The sequence below is a fragment of the Carassius gibelio genome, chromosome A18, assembly GCF_023724105.1.
Source record: "Carassius gibelio isolate Cgi1373 ecotype wild population from Czech Republic chromosome A18, carGib1.2-hapl.c, whole genome shotgun sequence".
In the NCBI taxonomy this organism is placed as follows: Eukaryota; Metazoa; Chordata; class Actinopteri; order Cypriniformes; family Cyprinidae; genus Carassius; species Carassius gibelio.
The window spans coordinates 4,284,638-4,301,455 of record NC_068388.1 but is presented as its reverse complement, the minus strand read 5'-3'; the positions used below and the strand labels follow the sequence as shown (position 1 = coordinate 4,301,455).

Below are 16,818 nucleotides of genomic sequence, written 5' to 3'. Positions count from 1 at the left end.
GCTGAATGCGGTCCAGTCGTCTGTCAGTCTAAGCGAAGATAAACATAGAAAAGAGTGATGAAATTAAAGATTGAAAATCAAAAGGAACGACCATGGTGGAGGCTGTTGTTATCCCCGGGAAAACAGAATGAAACGAAGGATTAACTTCAGGGGAATTCTGCACATAATTACAAGTTTCTGAAATGCTTTTCTTTTTATGTATGTGTGTGTGTGTGTGTTGTAGACTGATGTCCTCTCTTCCCATCTTTGTCTCCTTAATACTGGGCTCTTTGGTAAAATAAATGCAGTAGAGAAGAGTTCAAAGCTGCATTTGATGTCGTATTTGCTGAGAGGAGAAGCGAACAAAAGTGTTGAAAGCCTCTCTCACTCCTGCTTGCTCTCTCTGTCCCGGTGGTCTGCTGGATCTCTGCCTCTAGTAATCAAAGTACTGTGGAAAGGGCAGGGGTGTGTGTCATTACTTATGGTTTAGAGGAGAAAGACAGAGAAGGGTGAGAGGCTTTTATTGATACACTGCTTGATTTGGCAGTGGGTTCACTCTCAAATCTTCACTGTTGATTTTGGGGTCACAACACAGAGTAATCTCTGAAAGACTACAAGAGGAAGGAATAAGATGTTGAGGGCATCACATACAAAAGAACCTCAAAGGACATTTTATTACAGAAAACTGTGATGATGCTGAAAATTCAGCTTTGCATCACAGGAATAAATTACATTCTAAAATATATTCAGATTTACGATTTTAAATTGTAAAGATATTTCACAGGATTACCGTTTGTACTGTATCTTTGATCAAATAAATGCAGCCTTGGTAAGTATATAAAAATCTTTCAAAATCTTTTTTTAAAAAGTTATCGCACCCAATCTTTTTAATTATATTAGGGAATCTTCAGGTTTGCTGTTGCATTATGGGATTTTCATGACTCATGATGTCTCTCTTTCTGTTTCCTCTGCAGAAATGCATGAAGTTTAATGTGGAGTCTCCCATCTGGTTGTCTAAACAACGAATCCTCTGCACACTCAACCAGAGCCTGAAGGATGTGCTAAACTATGGCCTCTTTCAGCCTGCGTACAACAGTAAAGCCGGGAAGTTCCTGGATGAGCAGCGAACACTGAAAGAATATCCACTTCCCGACATCTCTCCTGTCCCGTACCTGGAGGTGAGAGTCATGCCCCCAAATTAACACCTTGGTCTTGACACTCAATATGTGCACCAATAAAATAAAAGCTTGGCTTGCTTACAGTGTGAGATCTTATTTTGGCACCCTGCCTTCCTGAGTATATCTCCATTGCTCCATCCTCTTCTGTCAGCTTGAGTGGTCAGGAATGCTCTGATTGTCATTTCACCTGATTTATCATTTCAATTTTGACTTTTGGAGTCTGTGGAGAAAAGAGCATTTAAGAGAGAGAGAGCAAACCAGCGTTGGCTTCTGAAAAATGGCCTCTCCATATTTCTGCTATGAGCAGATAAATGACAAAAAGAAATCATTGCCTTTATGCAGTTAGGCTCTTTCTGAATGTGTTGCTGAATTTGGAGCTGTACAAAATGTATTTTGAATGTCTCCTAGGTGTCATAAACCTTGACAAACATGAATTAATGTCTAGTCTATCTATCTATCTATCTATCTGTTGGTCTGTCTGTCTGTTTGTCTGTCTGTCTGTATGTCTATCTTCTATCTGTCTGTCTGTCTGTCTGTCCGTCTGTGCTATCGTTCGTTCTATAGTATTATTTTAACAAGTAAGTTTACAGTGTATTAACAAAATCACAGCTAATCGTAAACAAGTTAATGTTTACTATTCAATGTATTGGATATTATGGACCAATGAGAATTTTCGGTGGGTGTGGCTACACAATGTGATGAAATAGATATCAAGAGACTTGTTGCATGTCACTCAGCATTGCTGGTTAGAACATGAGGCTCACAAAAAAACCTGTATACATGAAGATCATTAAGTGATAAATGTTTAAATGGTAAAAGTACATTATAACTGTATATGCAGTATCCATACCCAGTATCTGATAAATAGGCGAAACTGTCAAACTTGAGCGATATACAACGTGCATGAGAGAACAGAAGGAGATGTGTGTTTGTGTGCGTTTTATCATCCCCCAAAGCAACCAGCTGCATGTGAACAGTCCACAGTCATTTATTTTGCTCACATTGCTAAGTGTTGGCACTCTTCTTACAGCTCAGACCCATCCTGGTATTTCAGAAACCATCACTGCACAGCAGACGGTCCGTCGACACACTGGCCTTGACAGAAAAACTCCCATAGTGGACAGATCACTTCTGGGTTTGCTAGATAGACAGATACAGCACTCAGTAACAAAGAGATGTGAATGGTCAGATCTCAGTGGAGGAGAGGGATGGAGCTGTGGGTGTCCCCGAGGCCTTGCCCTCTTCACGGGCACATGGTTTTGTGTACAGCGCTCGCTTCTGCAGCTCCAAGTCATGGCTGTTTCGTAGTGATGTTTTGCAATATTTTGTTGTAGTTGGTGTCATGTTTTGGGATTGATGGCACCGAGGTGCAAGACAGAGGAATTCTGGGTAGTGCTGAGAATTATAGTGTTGGCTCGCTTGCACTGCTACTGCCCACAGCCAGAGACGCGTAGCACAGCAGACGGATCCTGTGGTGAGTTCAGAGCGTGTACGATCTATTCACCTTCGTTGTTTGTGAGCTTTCGACTTGTTTTCTGTTTGATCATGACATTTTGACTCGTTTGTTCCTGAGGCGTTTGTTAATGGCCTTGAGTTTGACAGCGATACATTACTTTGAGTTTCCAGTCTGCCTCTGAGTTTCCTCAACTTTGCTGTTGTTGTCATGATTGAAAAGGTATTTTTTTTTTCTTTTTTTTTTTCCCCTCAACTCATGATTCAAGAAGAGTTTTGTCTCATCAGTTTTCTTGGTGTTTAAAGCAATAGTTCACACAAAAATGAAAATTCTGTCATTAATTCCTCACTCTCAAACTTCTAACAAAGTTTATGACATAGAGATTGAAATTGAAGTCATTATTCAGTGAAATCCAGACATCCGTACAGTAATGAGAGTTAATGAAAGAAGTAGAGCAGTGAGTAATGACTTAAATTTTGATTTGTTCCCAGCACAGATAGCATATGGCTCCAAAGAGGGCGTATTAATTGTAAGGTCTACTTTAATGGTGCCTTTACGTCGTTTTTGCCTGAAGACTCCATTCATTGCAGTAGCATGGGGGAAAAAGTTATACAGGTTAGCAATGACAAAAGGGTGAGGAAATGATGAAAGACAACATCTGGTTTAACCAATAGAGTGAGTTTAGGGCTGTAGAAACTTTTAGGAATTTTTGCTACTTGGTGTCTCTTGTGGTGTAGAAATGACATTACATTGACATTCCATGACAATACCCAAAGTTGTTCTTTTTAAGCTTTTCTGTTATTTTTCTTGGCAAATTTACATTATAATATTTATAATTAAGTCTGGTTTTAATTGTTACTTTATCATGTGATTTAATTTTTTCAGATATTTGATATTGGTGCTTTCCAGCTTTTGAGATTTGTTGTATAATTTTTTTTTTTTTTACCAATTTTCCCTTTACCAGGATGTTCCATACAAGTGTCAGTGTTTGGTATGAGTACATTCTTTTGAAATCATACTGTAGGTTTGTGTGAGGAACCTCAGGTCGGAAATGTAGGCCATTATTCTATGATCATTTTGAAAATGTTTAGATTATTGTAATTTTTTTCTCCCTAAAATTGTCTCAAAAGACTCCCGTTGTCTTGTTCCTCATGCAGTTCCGCTTGCGTCATGTTTTGACTGAATGTGCAGTTCACTGATTCACAGCTGGTTCTCTGTTAAAGGACGTTGTGATCCTGAGCACAGCTGTAATGTTGATGTGCAGATGTTTCAGCAGCTCACAGTTATGATTTCAACAGTTCACACTCAAACAGAGTCTCCCTCCACTTCACAGTTTCAGCCAACATGACAATCACTGAAGAATGTTAGCATGTGCTCTTTAATGAAGACTAAAGTTGTGATATCCATAGTGATGTAAACCTAATCAGTGCTGTGTTTTTGGTTTTGGCAGTTTCGCTACAAGAGGCGAGTGTACACACAATCTCACCTGGATGAAAAACAGCTGTCAAAGCTTCACACTAAGGTAAGACAGGAGCGTTAGCTTCTTTTTGTACCCACAATGCATCTTGCTGATCTGCTTTCACTATAGACACACATTTTTTGGAACAAGAGTTCAGTGACTACTAAAGTTTCTTGATGTCATGATTTAGGTTTACATTAAGGTGATGAAAGATGGTAGCTGTTACATTTTGCAGCACTGGACCAATCAGAGTTTACATGATGGGGATTCTGATTCGGGAAGAAATCATTCTAATTAATACATTTTAAAACGTATGCTTTTACTTGTGCCAGTGTCTCAAATTAGACATCCTGATATCATTATTCAAGTTTCAATTAAGGTGATGTCACATGGTACCTGTTACTTTTCTCAGCGCTGTATCAGTCAGTGATTACATGATGGGGATTATACCATTTTATAGAGAATACTGTGGCAAATCTGTATTTGTTCTTCAAAAAGAAATAATTGTAATTAATCGATTTAAACAATTATGCTTTTTAGTTCTATCAGTGTTTCAAATTAAGATGTCATTAATCGGTGATTGAGGTGGCAAATAGATCAAATAGATTTTTTTATATATTCTTTTTAGTTATACCAGTGAGTTAGTTAACTCTGAGTCTGAGTCACCAATCGCCCTGCAGAGGAAGTTTGTGTCTCATAGAAAGCGGATATTAGCGAGTCTCATCGGCTGCCTAATGGTTCCTGGAATGCTGTAGATGTTGAGGTGTCATCGAGCTGTTTAGATAGATGATAATGATGACGACAGTAATCTTGAGAAGCATGGAGCTGTGGAAGAGTTTACATGACCGTAACCTCCTCTGCTCTTCACAGATCAACAACACTTCTCATAAACACACACCGAGATGCCCTGTAATTACCAGCCAGTCCAATCAACTCCCCTCTCATCGTGTTAATGCTGCTGTTTTTGGCTTGTCTGGGCTCTACGAATGAGATCTCCTCTCATCTCTCCTGGAGAGTCAGAGTTATGGCCTAAATCAAAATGAGCCATTAGCACAATAAATGGAAATCAATGTTGGCTTTGTACCAATTTCGGCATCATGATGTCAGCTTGAATCCTCTATTCCATTCAATTAGACGAGAGCCTTTCTTTAGATGTTGGCGAAAATAGCACTCGTCTGACAGAGTCACCCTGTGTGACCGCATTACTGCAGTGAATGAAATGAAAAAGTCATAATCAATGAATAATCCACACTAGTGCTTATTAAAGGGTTAGTTGCCCCTAAATGTAAATTGAATTCACTTTAGCAAATTGATTCATTTGGATGGTATTTTTTAAGGAACCTGTTCAAATTCTTCTGTCATGTGAACGAAGTCATTTTAGGAAGTGCTAATACTATACATAGAGGTAATCACTAATTACAAAAGAAATTGCAAGCAACCAACTTAACAATTTTGGACTCCTTGTGATGGACTGACTATCCTTTCACTTTAATATAAGGTAAGGTACAAATGGTTTGTGAGAAATTTTGACTGAATCACTGAAGAGAGTCATTTTGAAAGAGTGTTTAGTTTGTGAATCAGACATCACCAGTTGTTTTTGGTTTTCAATTGTTCTGGGGCACACTGATATTTGATTGTGTGTGAGAATTTGGAGCGGGCATATTCCCTGGCACTCTTAAGTGGGGCTTATACTGATTTATCTTCCAATCTGTCTGGGCCAGAGTGGTTCACTGTTGTTTTTCTGTCATTGTGGTTTTGTTGTGAAATTGTGGGGTTTTTGACGGTCCATGCCATTTAACTGTTGGACTGCGCCATCTCCTGCTCGCACGGGGGGTGGTGAGGGTATAATCCGCTTATACAGTGACATTGTTTCGTTTGTTGTACTGACCTCTCCTGCTGGCTGCACATGCAGATGATCAAACATCTACGAATGCCAGTGTCTGCTCATGCTCGCAAACCCACACACACATGAACTGTCAATTTGTGGCACAGCCGTGTGTGCTCAGTGGTGTGTGTTCAGGTCAAGCATTAGCCTAGTTTACAGTCATTCACTTTTTACTGAGCCGAGGTGAAACCTAACGCACTGTGTGTGTGTGTGTGTAGCCTGGAGGCCAGAGATGGTCATATGACAGATGGTAGAAAGACGTCTTTCTTTAACAGAGACAACAGACCCTCAGTGCTGAAGCAGCTGATGTTAACATGAAAATGAGAAGTTATCATTTCATTACTGAGCTCATAAAGATGCGTACAGCTCGACCCTGGCCAACTCCAACACAGTCTCACCTGAGCTGCATTACTGAGCTGGCAGGACACACTGCAGGCCCAGCTGTGTGTTAGCAACATCTGCTCTCCAGAGAAGGAGAGCAGGAGGAGGAGGTGAGGAAGAGAACTAGAGCGTGTCTAGAAGAGCCTCCTGATGCACACAGACACACTTTACACTGTATTTGCAACATGGGTGTTTGAATCTATCGATTCACTGAAGAGTCAGTTCATAAAAGAGTCATTTGTTTGTGAACAGGACTGCACTGTTGACACTTTGTGACACTATTTGACACTGTTACACACCTTTCTTATCTGTATTAGTTATTTAATTATTAAATTCATTCATATGTATTAAACTCATTCAGACATTCCATAGCTCACTCATCCACTAACTCATTATTTCACTGTCTGTATAAACTGAAATGTGTTGTACTGGCGAGTGTGTTGAATGTTAAAATCAGATATCTGACTGCTTATTTCTGATTCACTGACATTCACCCCGTTCCTCTCAGACAGTCTGTGTGTGTGTGTGTGTGTGTGTGTGTGTGTGTGTGAGTGAGTGATAATGAAGACTCTGTATCCACCCTGTGCTAGTACAGGTGTTTGGACAAACGTGTTCTGGCTACTAACTCGTGTCAGTGTACAGGGCCAGTGTGTATATCTGTGTGTGTGCGAGCACTTGCACGTACACTCTTTCTTTTCTAGTTAAAAGTAAATGTGGCATGTTTGACTTGTGCCCTCTGCCTCACCTTTATCTGATTCAACCTCTCTCTACACATCAATCGCTCATTCCTGATCTCCAGTCGTCTTCCCTTTGGCTTGCACCTTCCTCCCCGTCTGCCACACCTGAGGAAGCTCATTACTGACAGTCAACCTCCAGTGCAGAACACCCCTCTGACTCATCCCTCCATCAAACAGACAGACAGACAGAGAGAGAGAGACAGAGTAAGTGAGCTGAAAGACACAGTGAAGGAGAGAATATTTTATATAAACTGTGTTTGTCCTCTAAGCCCAACAGATGAATGTGTGTGTGTTGCTTCTTTTGATTGTGTGTATTGTGAAACCAGTGGTTCTGTAACTGGTGGATTGTGACCCAAAATTGGGTCTGCCAATTGCAAAGAAAAATGAATGCTAAGTGGAAACAATTAAGTGACACTATATTAAGACACTATTAAATCAACCTTATCATTGTACTTAGTTAGGGTTATAAAATAGTCCTATATCATTTAAATTGGAGGTAAAACACTTACTTGATTGAGTTTTGATCTTGATGTCAAAGGTTACATGTTGAAAGTCTATAGTGCATTGATGCAATCAACCAAACCAATCAGACATAGAATCACAACATTACAAACTTGTATTTAAACCAAATGTTCTTTTTTTTTAAACGCAGCAAAACTGACCACACAGTGGTTAAAGGAGAAAGAGGTGAATGTTCTTGCATGGCCTACTCAGAGCCCAGACTAAAACTCCCCTGAAAATGTAGCTTTCATTACAGAATTGGACAACATAGATGAGGTTGTGACACCAACAGACATTTCTATCCAGACAGAACTAGATTTCTCAGAGGATGGCTGAGTTAACTGCAGAAAGTAGGTAATTTGTTATTCAGACCGACATGTTCGATTCAAACAGGACTGAAATGACAAAATATATCTGTGAAACACGACTTTACTGACATGAGAGAACTAGATTCAATAGGGCTATAGTTTCTTTCAGAAAAAGTTTCCCATACATGAAGACATGGAGCATTTTGATTCAATTTTTGAATGATATTACAGACCTGCAGTGAGAGAAAAGAACAGCCACGTCTAAGAGTTGTTTTCTGTCTGTCTGTGTGTTTGGGCTTTTGTGGTTTCTTCTCTTATAACACCTTGAATGCAGTTTGTGTGTGTGTGTGTGTGTGTGTGAGAGAGAGAGAGAGAGAGACAGGACTGCAGCAATCGCCTGACCCTGCATGAGGTTATAATACTGGTATAGATCGTTTCCACTGCAGTGATCTGGACATGTATGTTTATTAATACATCACAGGCCAATAACACTACTTTTAAACTAGCGTTTAACTAATTTGTCTACTCTTTTAATTTCTTCATTCGTTCTTTACTTCTTTTTTTCTCAGAAAAGCTGCATCTTTAAATTCCTTTGTCCTTTCCTCCATTCTTCCTTCCTTCCTTCCTTCCAACATTCCTTTCTTCTCCGAAAAGCGGCATCTTCCATCCTTCCTTTCTTGTTTCCAACCTTTCTTTCTTGCTTCCTACCTTCCTTCCTCCCTTCTCAGAAGAGCTTTCTTTCTTTCTTTCTTTCTTTCTTTCTTTCTTTCTTTCTTTCTTTCTTTCTTTCTTTCTCAGAAAAGCAGCATATTTAAATTCCATCATTCTTTCCTTCCTTTCTTAAGGGTGTCTTCAAGATCCTTCCTTCTTTCCTTCATCCCGCTTTTAAAGCGCTGCTGCATTGGCGATACACATTTTGGCTCTTGCTGTTATCAATGTCCCAGTGGTTCTACTAAAGCTATAAAAATGTGTTAAAAATACATCAAAATATATATATATTTTTTTTTTTCTTCCCATCGATAAAACACTTGTTTCAAATGAAAATTGTTGAGGACCATTGCACCAACTTTCAAAAATGCATCATAAAATTTATTGAAAAACAAAACTAGAAAATGATATATTATTCATTGACGAGGCAGTCTGTTGAGCATATTAACATCTTACAAGTTCATATCCATCAAGTGCTCAATCGGTGCTTCTTCTAGTGTATAGACATCCTGGCCGTTATATCGTTGTATCAATACTGTTTCCAAGCAGTCTGAATACACTATAATTTAATCAACCAATCACGTGTCCCATTTAACACATCAAAGTAAGAGAGAGGAAAGCATACCTACCACTCTGGTTTCCCTCCAGCCAATCATGTCAAGCAGGAGGCGGGGTTTAATGTAGTTGCAGTCGTATCTGTTCTGGTCAATGAGCATGCTGCAGTCGACTGCATAGTGTGTGTGTGTGTGTTGTCAGATCATAGATTTGTTTCATCACTGCTCACAGTCAGCAGGAACAAATGAGTGTGAATGAATGAACGTGAGCTTTTTTCTTATTGGCTCAACCCCATATTTTCTCTCCCCCTCCCCTCCTCAAAACTACCGCCACATCTCCCCCTTTTCTCCTCCCTATCTCCCTCATGTTCCCTCCCAGTCACCGCATCCAGCAAAATCACCCCTTCATCACACGCCAGACGCTAGCGTGTGTGTGCGCGCATGTGAGAGAGAGTGTGAGTGGGCAGCACTCCGGCAAGACGTGTGTGGCGAGAGAGAGAGAGAGCTAGAGAGAGAGAGGACGAGGAGGAGAAGACAGGGCGATAGGTGAGAGGGCATGTAGTAGATGAGTGTGTGATGAGAGGAGATGGGGGGAGCACTCGGACGGAGAGACGGCAGAGAGCGGAGGAACAGGAAGCCACGCAAGGACGCTAAGAAGTCCAAAATCAACAGTAAGGTATCCCATTCTCTCTCTCTCTCTCTCTGACACTTCTCTGTGTGTCTGTCTCTCCTTGTCTGTCTTGTTTAGATTGTGTAAGTGTGTGTGTGTGTGTGTGTGTGTGTGTGTTGCACTGCATTCCATCAGTGTGTGTATGTGGCTTTATAGCAGAGTAACTTCCCTTTGAATGAGTGAGACAGTTTGGTACAGGGACAGAGAGACAGGACTGGACGCAGGCTCAGCAATAAGGATTTTTTTCTGCTGTCATTGTTCATTGTTCAAATTTTGTTTCCAAAAAGCTATGATGTAACTCTGGGACAGGTGTAAATTCATACACACAGTTTTGTTTGCATGCTGTGCGAAATAGAACTGTTTGCTCATCATTTTGTAGTCATTCTTGCAATTTTCACTTCCTTTTCTGTGCAATTTATTGTGATTATCTTGCCAAATTTTGGTAAAATTAATCATTTCGATGTATTAGCTCCAACACTGATACCAATTTAGGTGTGCATTGATCAGTGAAAATCTCCACAAGAACCAAACAAATCCACACAATTTGCAAATATATATATATATATATATATATATATATATATATATATATATATATATATATATATATATATATATATATATTGTGATGGCTAAATTTACTTGCTGCATCTAATATTTCTATTAGGTTTTAGAAATGTTATTTTTTTATATTTATTTATTAAGACAAAATACAGTTTAATAATCACTATTTATCACTGTATCATTAAATATCACAATACATCATTAGCCATAACATTAAAGTTTTTTTTGTTTGTTTTTAGTTTCACTTTTTGGTCATTTGTACCATTTTACCATTGAAAAAATAGCAAGGAAAAAATAAAAAGCAAAATATCGTCTTTTGTGTTCAGTAAACTCATACAGGTTTGGAACATGTGGAGAGTGGGTAAATGATGACAGAATATTTATTCTGGAAGTTAACTTATACTTTAAAACTTAGAAATGTTGCCTTCACAAACGATCTAAAACAACTTAAAATTCATGAACCATTTTTTATAGTTTTAGTTATTATTAACTACATTGCAGCTTATTGTTTTGTCTCTTTTATCAGCATGTGTTCAGTGTAGCATAGAATGTCAAGACAGCAGTGGAGCTCCAGTGTAAGTGTGTGTGTGTGTGTGTGTTTAAGGTGTGAACAAGAACAATTCAAGCGTTAAAGTTTCGCATCAAGCATTTTCAGTGTATTTCCCACATCTTCTGCTGCTTTTCATCCGTACTTGCTTGTCCTTTGAATGCCATGCCCAGAATTGTGATTGCGTCTGGTACCTGAGTGCTGATCTGCGGTCTTGACAAAGATGACACTGGCTGTGACGATTTATCGAGGTGCTTGTGCGATGGTATGATCAGACAGAATGTGGAGGTGTAGTCAGTCACAGAGATGACAGATTTGGGAAAACAGTATTGGAATATTTGGGAGACACTTTCCTTTAGGGACTTGTGAGAGCACACAGGTGACTCTGGGTTTCTCCCCTCTCTTGTTATACTGTTGATTCCATCCTATACTAACAGACCACCTTAACACTTTTGGGTGATTGGATCACAATCTTGACCTCAATCAAGTCAAGTGTAAGTGCACTTACTGTATGAAATCTTTATATTGTTAAAAGGTTTTGGGTCTGGAAGATTTTTTTTATGTTTTTGAAAGACTTCTCAACAATACAGCCTCACTACTATGAAATATATATATAGAGAGAGTTTAAAATAACTATTGTATATTGTAATTTATACTTTTTTATTTCTGTTTATTAAAAAGCTAAATTTTCAGCAGCCATTAACCTTATTGTTATTATTGTCATATTAACTTTCTTATTATCATCATTGAAAACAGTTGTATTGTATAATATTTTTGTAGAAACTGCTAAATTATATTTCAGGATTCTTTGATAAATAGATAGTTCTAAAGAACATCTGTTTGAAATACAAATATTTATTTTTTTTCTTTAAAAAAGCAATCTTAAATTCCCCAAACTAATATGGAATATTAGTGCATATATCTGTCATTGTTTTAATGTTCCTGAAAATTATATAGTTTATGTATATAATTATCTGACATTATATCATCTATAATTACCAACATATGCTATATATGTTTATAAAGATTTAAAGAACTGAAGTCATGTACAACTGACAAGCAATAGTTCATCTGACATTGTTGAAATCTCTTCTGAAACTCTAGAAGAGACATTACTATGGTGTTTAGATAGAGAGCCAGTTACTTTAGGAAAATAACTCAGTTTGAGCTCATTTTAACTTTTTTTTTTAACTCATTTTAACTTCATTTATAAAAGTGAGATCTGTTTCATATCTCAAGTTGTTTTTCTAATGTACTTCTTTTTTACAGGAAGCACTTGAAATTGTAGCGTAATGTACTGTATATGTCTGTAAATATGCATGTCTTGGTGCGTTAGCCAGCACTATATTCACTCTACACGAGACAGTCTTTTACTGTAAAACTAACAGATCATGAACTAATTTGCTCTATATCTGCCAGCTGCGACCTCATCCAGTGATGTTCTTCTATGTGTTGCTCTGTGATGTAGCCTACTGTATAGTTTGTGATATGTATATTAATGCTGATGAGGTTTGAACCTACAGTAACTTGCCTTGACTTTTCAGTTGTTTTCCAATGCGGTGTCTTTGTGGTGCAAGGTTGCTGGTTTGGGGCAGAACTGAGCCACGATTGAGCCCTTGAGTGAGACTATTAACCTCAGGTTACTCCAGGATGACTGACCCTGTTATATGCCACTTTTAATGATATCATCTGCTAAATTACTATTTATGTATTTATGAGGGAGGTTTTTGAAATGCATGTCAGGTTTTCAAGACAGGGTACATATTAACATTAAATATTAAAGGTTATAAAGTGGAAGGTATAGTTGTATTCAGTGGTTAAGTTCTGTTAAATTATTTTGAAGTGCTTTTGAAATACAATGCATGTGAGTTTGGAGAGCGAGCATAGAGCTGTGAAAACTGTCCCATCCACTGAGCTGTCCCGGGACTCTTTTATCGGTTCTGCCCAGAGGCTGACCATTACACGGCCTAATTAAACCAGAGTGAGGATCAGTACAACCACAGAGGACTTACACATCAGCTGCCCATAACACACACACACGCACACACACAGGGCTTTATTTCATCAGTATTTAACCGTTTAGAATCACTCATGCAACTGGTGCACACTGATAAACTGTATTCATAACAGTTAATCTATCATTATACAGCTTCAGACAATTCAGGACACATCCAGGATACATCTGCAGTGTTTAATGGAGAATACTTCATATAATAATTATCAAATTACAGCTGAATACGCGCAGCTCTAAACATTCGTTGATCATAATAACTACCGTTTGATAATCGCGAAAGGTCTAATGGAACTAACTGTCATCTTACATTGGCAGCTATTACTTATAAATGTAAAAAATAAAATAAAAATAAAGTTATGCAAATTATACACAGGAGCCTTTACATGCAGCAAAAATAATCTATCAATCTCAGTCTATCCATCCATCGTTCCTTTGTTTTATCTCTCATTTCGTTTATCCATCCATCCATTTATTGGTCCATCAATTCATCCATCCATCATTCTTATGTTTTATCTGTTGTTCTTTCTTTCCATTTGTCCATCCATCCATCCATCCCTCAGTCCGTCTGTCCATCCATCCATGATTCTGTCAATCCCTCCATCATTGTAACGTTTTATTTATTATTCCCTCTGTCTGTTTATCCATCCATCCATCTTTCAGTCCATCCATCCATCATCCATGATTCTGTCAATCCCTCCATCATTCTAACGTTTTATCTGTCATTCGCTCTGTCTATCCATCCATTCATCCCTCCATCATTCTATTGTTTTATCTTTCATTCCGTCCATCCATCAATCCATAAATTAATTCATCAGTTCATCTGTCTATACATCATTCAATCCATCCATCATTTTATCATTCATTCCATCCATCCGTCCATCCATGCATCAGTCCATCCTTCATTATAATGTTTTATCTGTCATTCCATCTGTCCGTTCGTCCATCCATCCGTTATATAGTTTTATCTGTTGTTCCATCAATCTGTGACATTTTTAGTTCTGTGTGCTGTTCCACATAAATCCATTTTATGTTCATAAGACATGTATTCTGTTTTATCTTTCAGTTTAATTTAAAGCATGGCATTTTTGGTGCACACAGCTGGAATTGTTCAATGATGTTAATATGACATCAAAATAACAGGCATGATGATGCATACTGTACCTAAAATCAGACCACCATAACATACGTTATAAGGATGTGCTTTTTTCCTTATGGCTGCTCATATATCTTCTGGCATGAATACATCTGTCTTTTTCTCTTTCAGACTGCAAGAACTGATGTGTAAGCCTCACTACTATGAATTAAGGTCATGCAGGGTGTGTTGAGTGTAACTGGAGGAAACAGCAGTTATTTATGCATTAGGAACTTTTGCACTGTTGTTTTAGCACATGTTTTACGAAATGAAAGTTTCCGAAAGAATATAGTGTGCAAAGTGTTTGGACTAGTTTGATGATACTTTTATGGTCTTTTCTTAAGTTTGAAAACGGTTCCCATTGAAAATGGTGATCTTTTTTTTTTTTTTTAAGAGGAAAGTAAGTCATAGAGGTTTGGAACAACATGTGGTTGAGTAAATGATGATAAAATGTTAATTTTCAAATGAACTATCCCTTTTTACATAAACCAATAGTCGTTTATTAAATTGAGTGAAACCGATACATAAGAGCACCATCTTTCTTTCTCTGTGCACCAGTCAGAGGTTAATGGGCCAGTTGTTCATCCATAAACTGCACCAATGAGAGTTTAAGCTACTCTTCTTCTCACCTGTGGACAGAGAGACAATTTATATGGAGTCTGAGAGAGAGATTGTAAGTTTGTCACCATTTTTTGTTACCAAGAGGACTCACTCCTGAAGTCCCATTAAGACAAATGGACCTCTCAAGGAGCCGTCTGTCAGGCATGAAGGGCTGGAAAGCGGAGCAATAACTCAACACTAACTCACTGAGGAATGGGGAACTGACATCTGACCGCCAGCCTGCCAATCTCTCGGTCAGTATAACAGACAGCACATATGCCATTTACAGTACATGCCACATTAACACCAGTGTGCCAGCGGTCCGTTTCATTACGCGCATCATTAGAACAAATGACATGCATTATGAGCTGCGCTAAATGCATCATGGGAAGACTTGGATGTTTTTTGGATGCCATCAGATGTGTAAGCAGATTTGGGACACATTGTTATGGAATGTGCCGGCAGTGATGGGTGTTTTATGAATATTGATGGGAATGTTATGCTAATGCTGGATATCTTACAAATGGTAGTGGTTTATTTTATAGGCGACGTGTAATGTGCTGTGTTTCCATTTTTGGATATGTTATGAGTTCTGCAGGCTATATTAAGAAATATGAGGTATTGCGGGCTATGTTATATTTTCATAGTGAGAGCACATTTAAGTTCACATTAGATGTATAATGGGTAAAATGAGTTTAAAACAGGAAATGTGTGAAATATTGTCCATAGTGCTGGATATATGTTTATGGAAATTATAGGAAGCAAATGGGGTTCTGTAGGATGGATTATCTGACATAGGTCATTAGAGATTTATGATTATGAATACTGTGGAAAGTAATTTATTTGATGTATTATGGCTATTTATAATAGATTATGGATAAAATATCCACATGTATACATAATGAATCGAATGATGTGCATGTGTGGTTCATTAACAGTCATAATAGATATAATATGAGGAAAGTGTAATTTTTTTTTTTTTTAAATGTATGGAATATTGTGTTGGATAAACACTAGGCAAAGCGAAGTATATTATGTACATTATATATATATATAATGTACATATAATGGTAAAATGTAAGAAATATTGCGGACAGTGTTACATATGTATATCGGTAGGATGATGTTTATGGGAAGTGTAGGGAATGTTATGGACCGTGTTGGGTATCTATTGGCTAAGATGATTTATGTTATGTGGGGAGTTTGGGGAGTTTTTGGAATGTGCTGGATATATTTGGACGATAGGCAAGTGTATTGTGGGAGTGTGTGGTGTATTTTTGGCTGTGCCATTCTCTGCTGGTTGGGGCTATCAGAGGCACATGATGGCAATGCTGACTCAAGCTTTTCTCTTTCTGTTGGTCTGTTCGTGATCTGATGAGCGAAGGCATTCCTTGCGTTCCTTTACACACACACACACACACACTCACACACACACACACACACAATATTCATGTGTTTGTGTATACTGAATGCTAAAGTCAGCAGTATGTGGAGTGACTGCACTCAGCTTTATGACTGCAGTGAATGGGTTCATATTTATAAATCACATCAATGCCACGCCTGAGAGAATAACCAGACCCTGTTTACATAGCATTTCATCACTTGCTCACCTGTGGATCCTCTGCAGTGAATGGGTGCCGCCAGAATGAGAGACCAAACAGCTGATAAAAACATCACAATAGTCCACTAGTAATTCACACCACTCCACTCCCTCAATGAACATCTTCTAAATTGAAAAGCTGTGTGTTTGTAAGAAACAAAACAGTTTTGAAATGTTTTTGTAAACGGTGCTTGATCTTTGCATATTTGTCTCCTGATTCAGGTCGAGATGACTTTTTCACTGGAAAAAAACAATATAATGGATCGAGGATGCATATTTTAGCGGAAACCAACAGGTTGAAGTTTAAACTTGAAATTTAAACAACACAAATCTTCTCAATTGACAGTACATTAATTAATGGACTGGAGTCTTGTGGCTTAGTTGTGGATTATTGTGTTGTTTTTATCAGCTGTTTGGACTGTTATTCTGACGGCACCCATTCACTGCAGAGGATGCATTAGGGAGCTAGTGATCTAATGCTTAATTTCTTCAAATCTTTTTCAATGTAGAAGTGCAATGTTTTTCAGTGTATTTGGCAACAGGTTTTT

General features: G+C 38.2%; 1 protein-coding gene across 1 annotated transcript in view; it reads left to right on the top strand.

Moving 5' to 3' along the window:
- LOC127934552 (SH3 and multiple ankyrin repeat domains protein 3) overlaps nucleotides 1-16,818 on the top strand; it is a 144,154-nt gene that overhangs the window by 24,736 nt on the left and 102,600 nt on the right. The window contains exons 2-3 of the mRNA XM_052532012.1: nucleotides 954-1,157; nucleotides 4,061-4,132. Of these exons, the coding sequence (XP_052387972.1) occupies nucleotides 954-1,157; nucleotides 4,061-4,132 (276 nt within the window). The remainder of the gene's footprint in view (nucleotides 1-953; nucleotides 1,158-4,060; nucleotides 4,133-16,818) is intronic.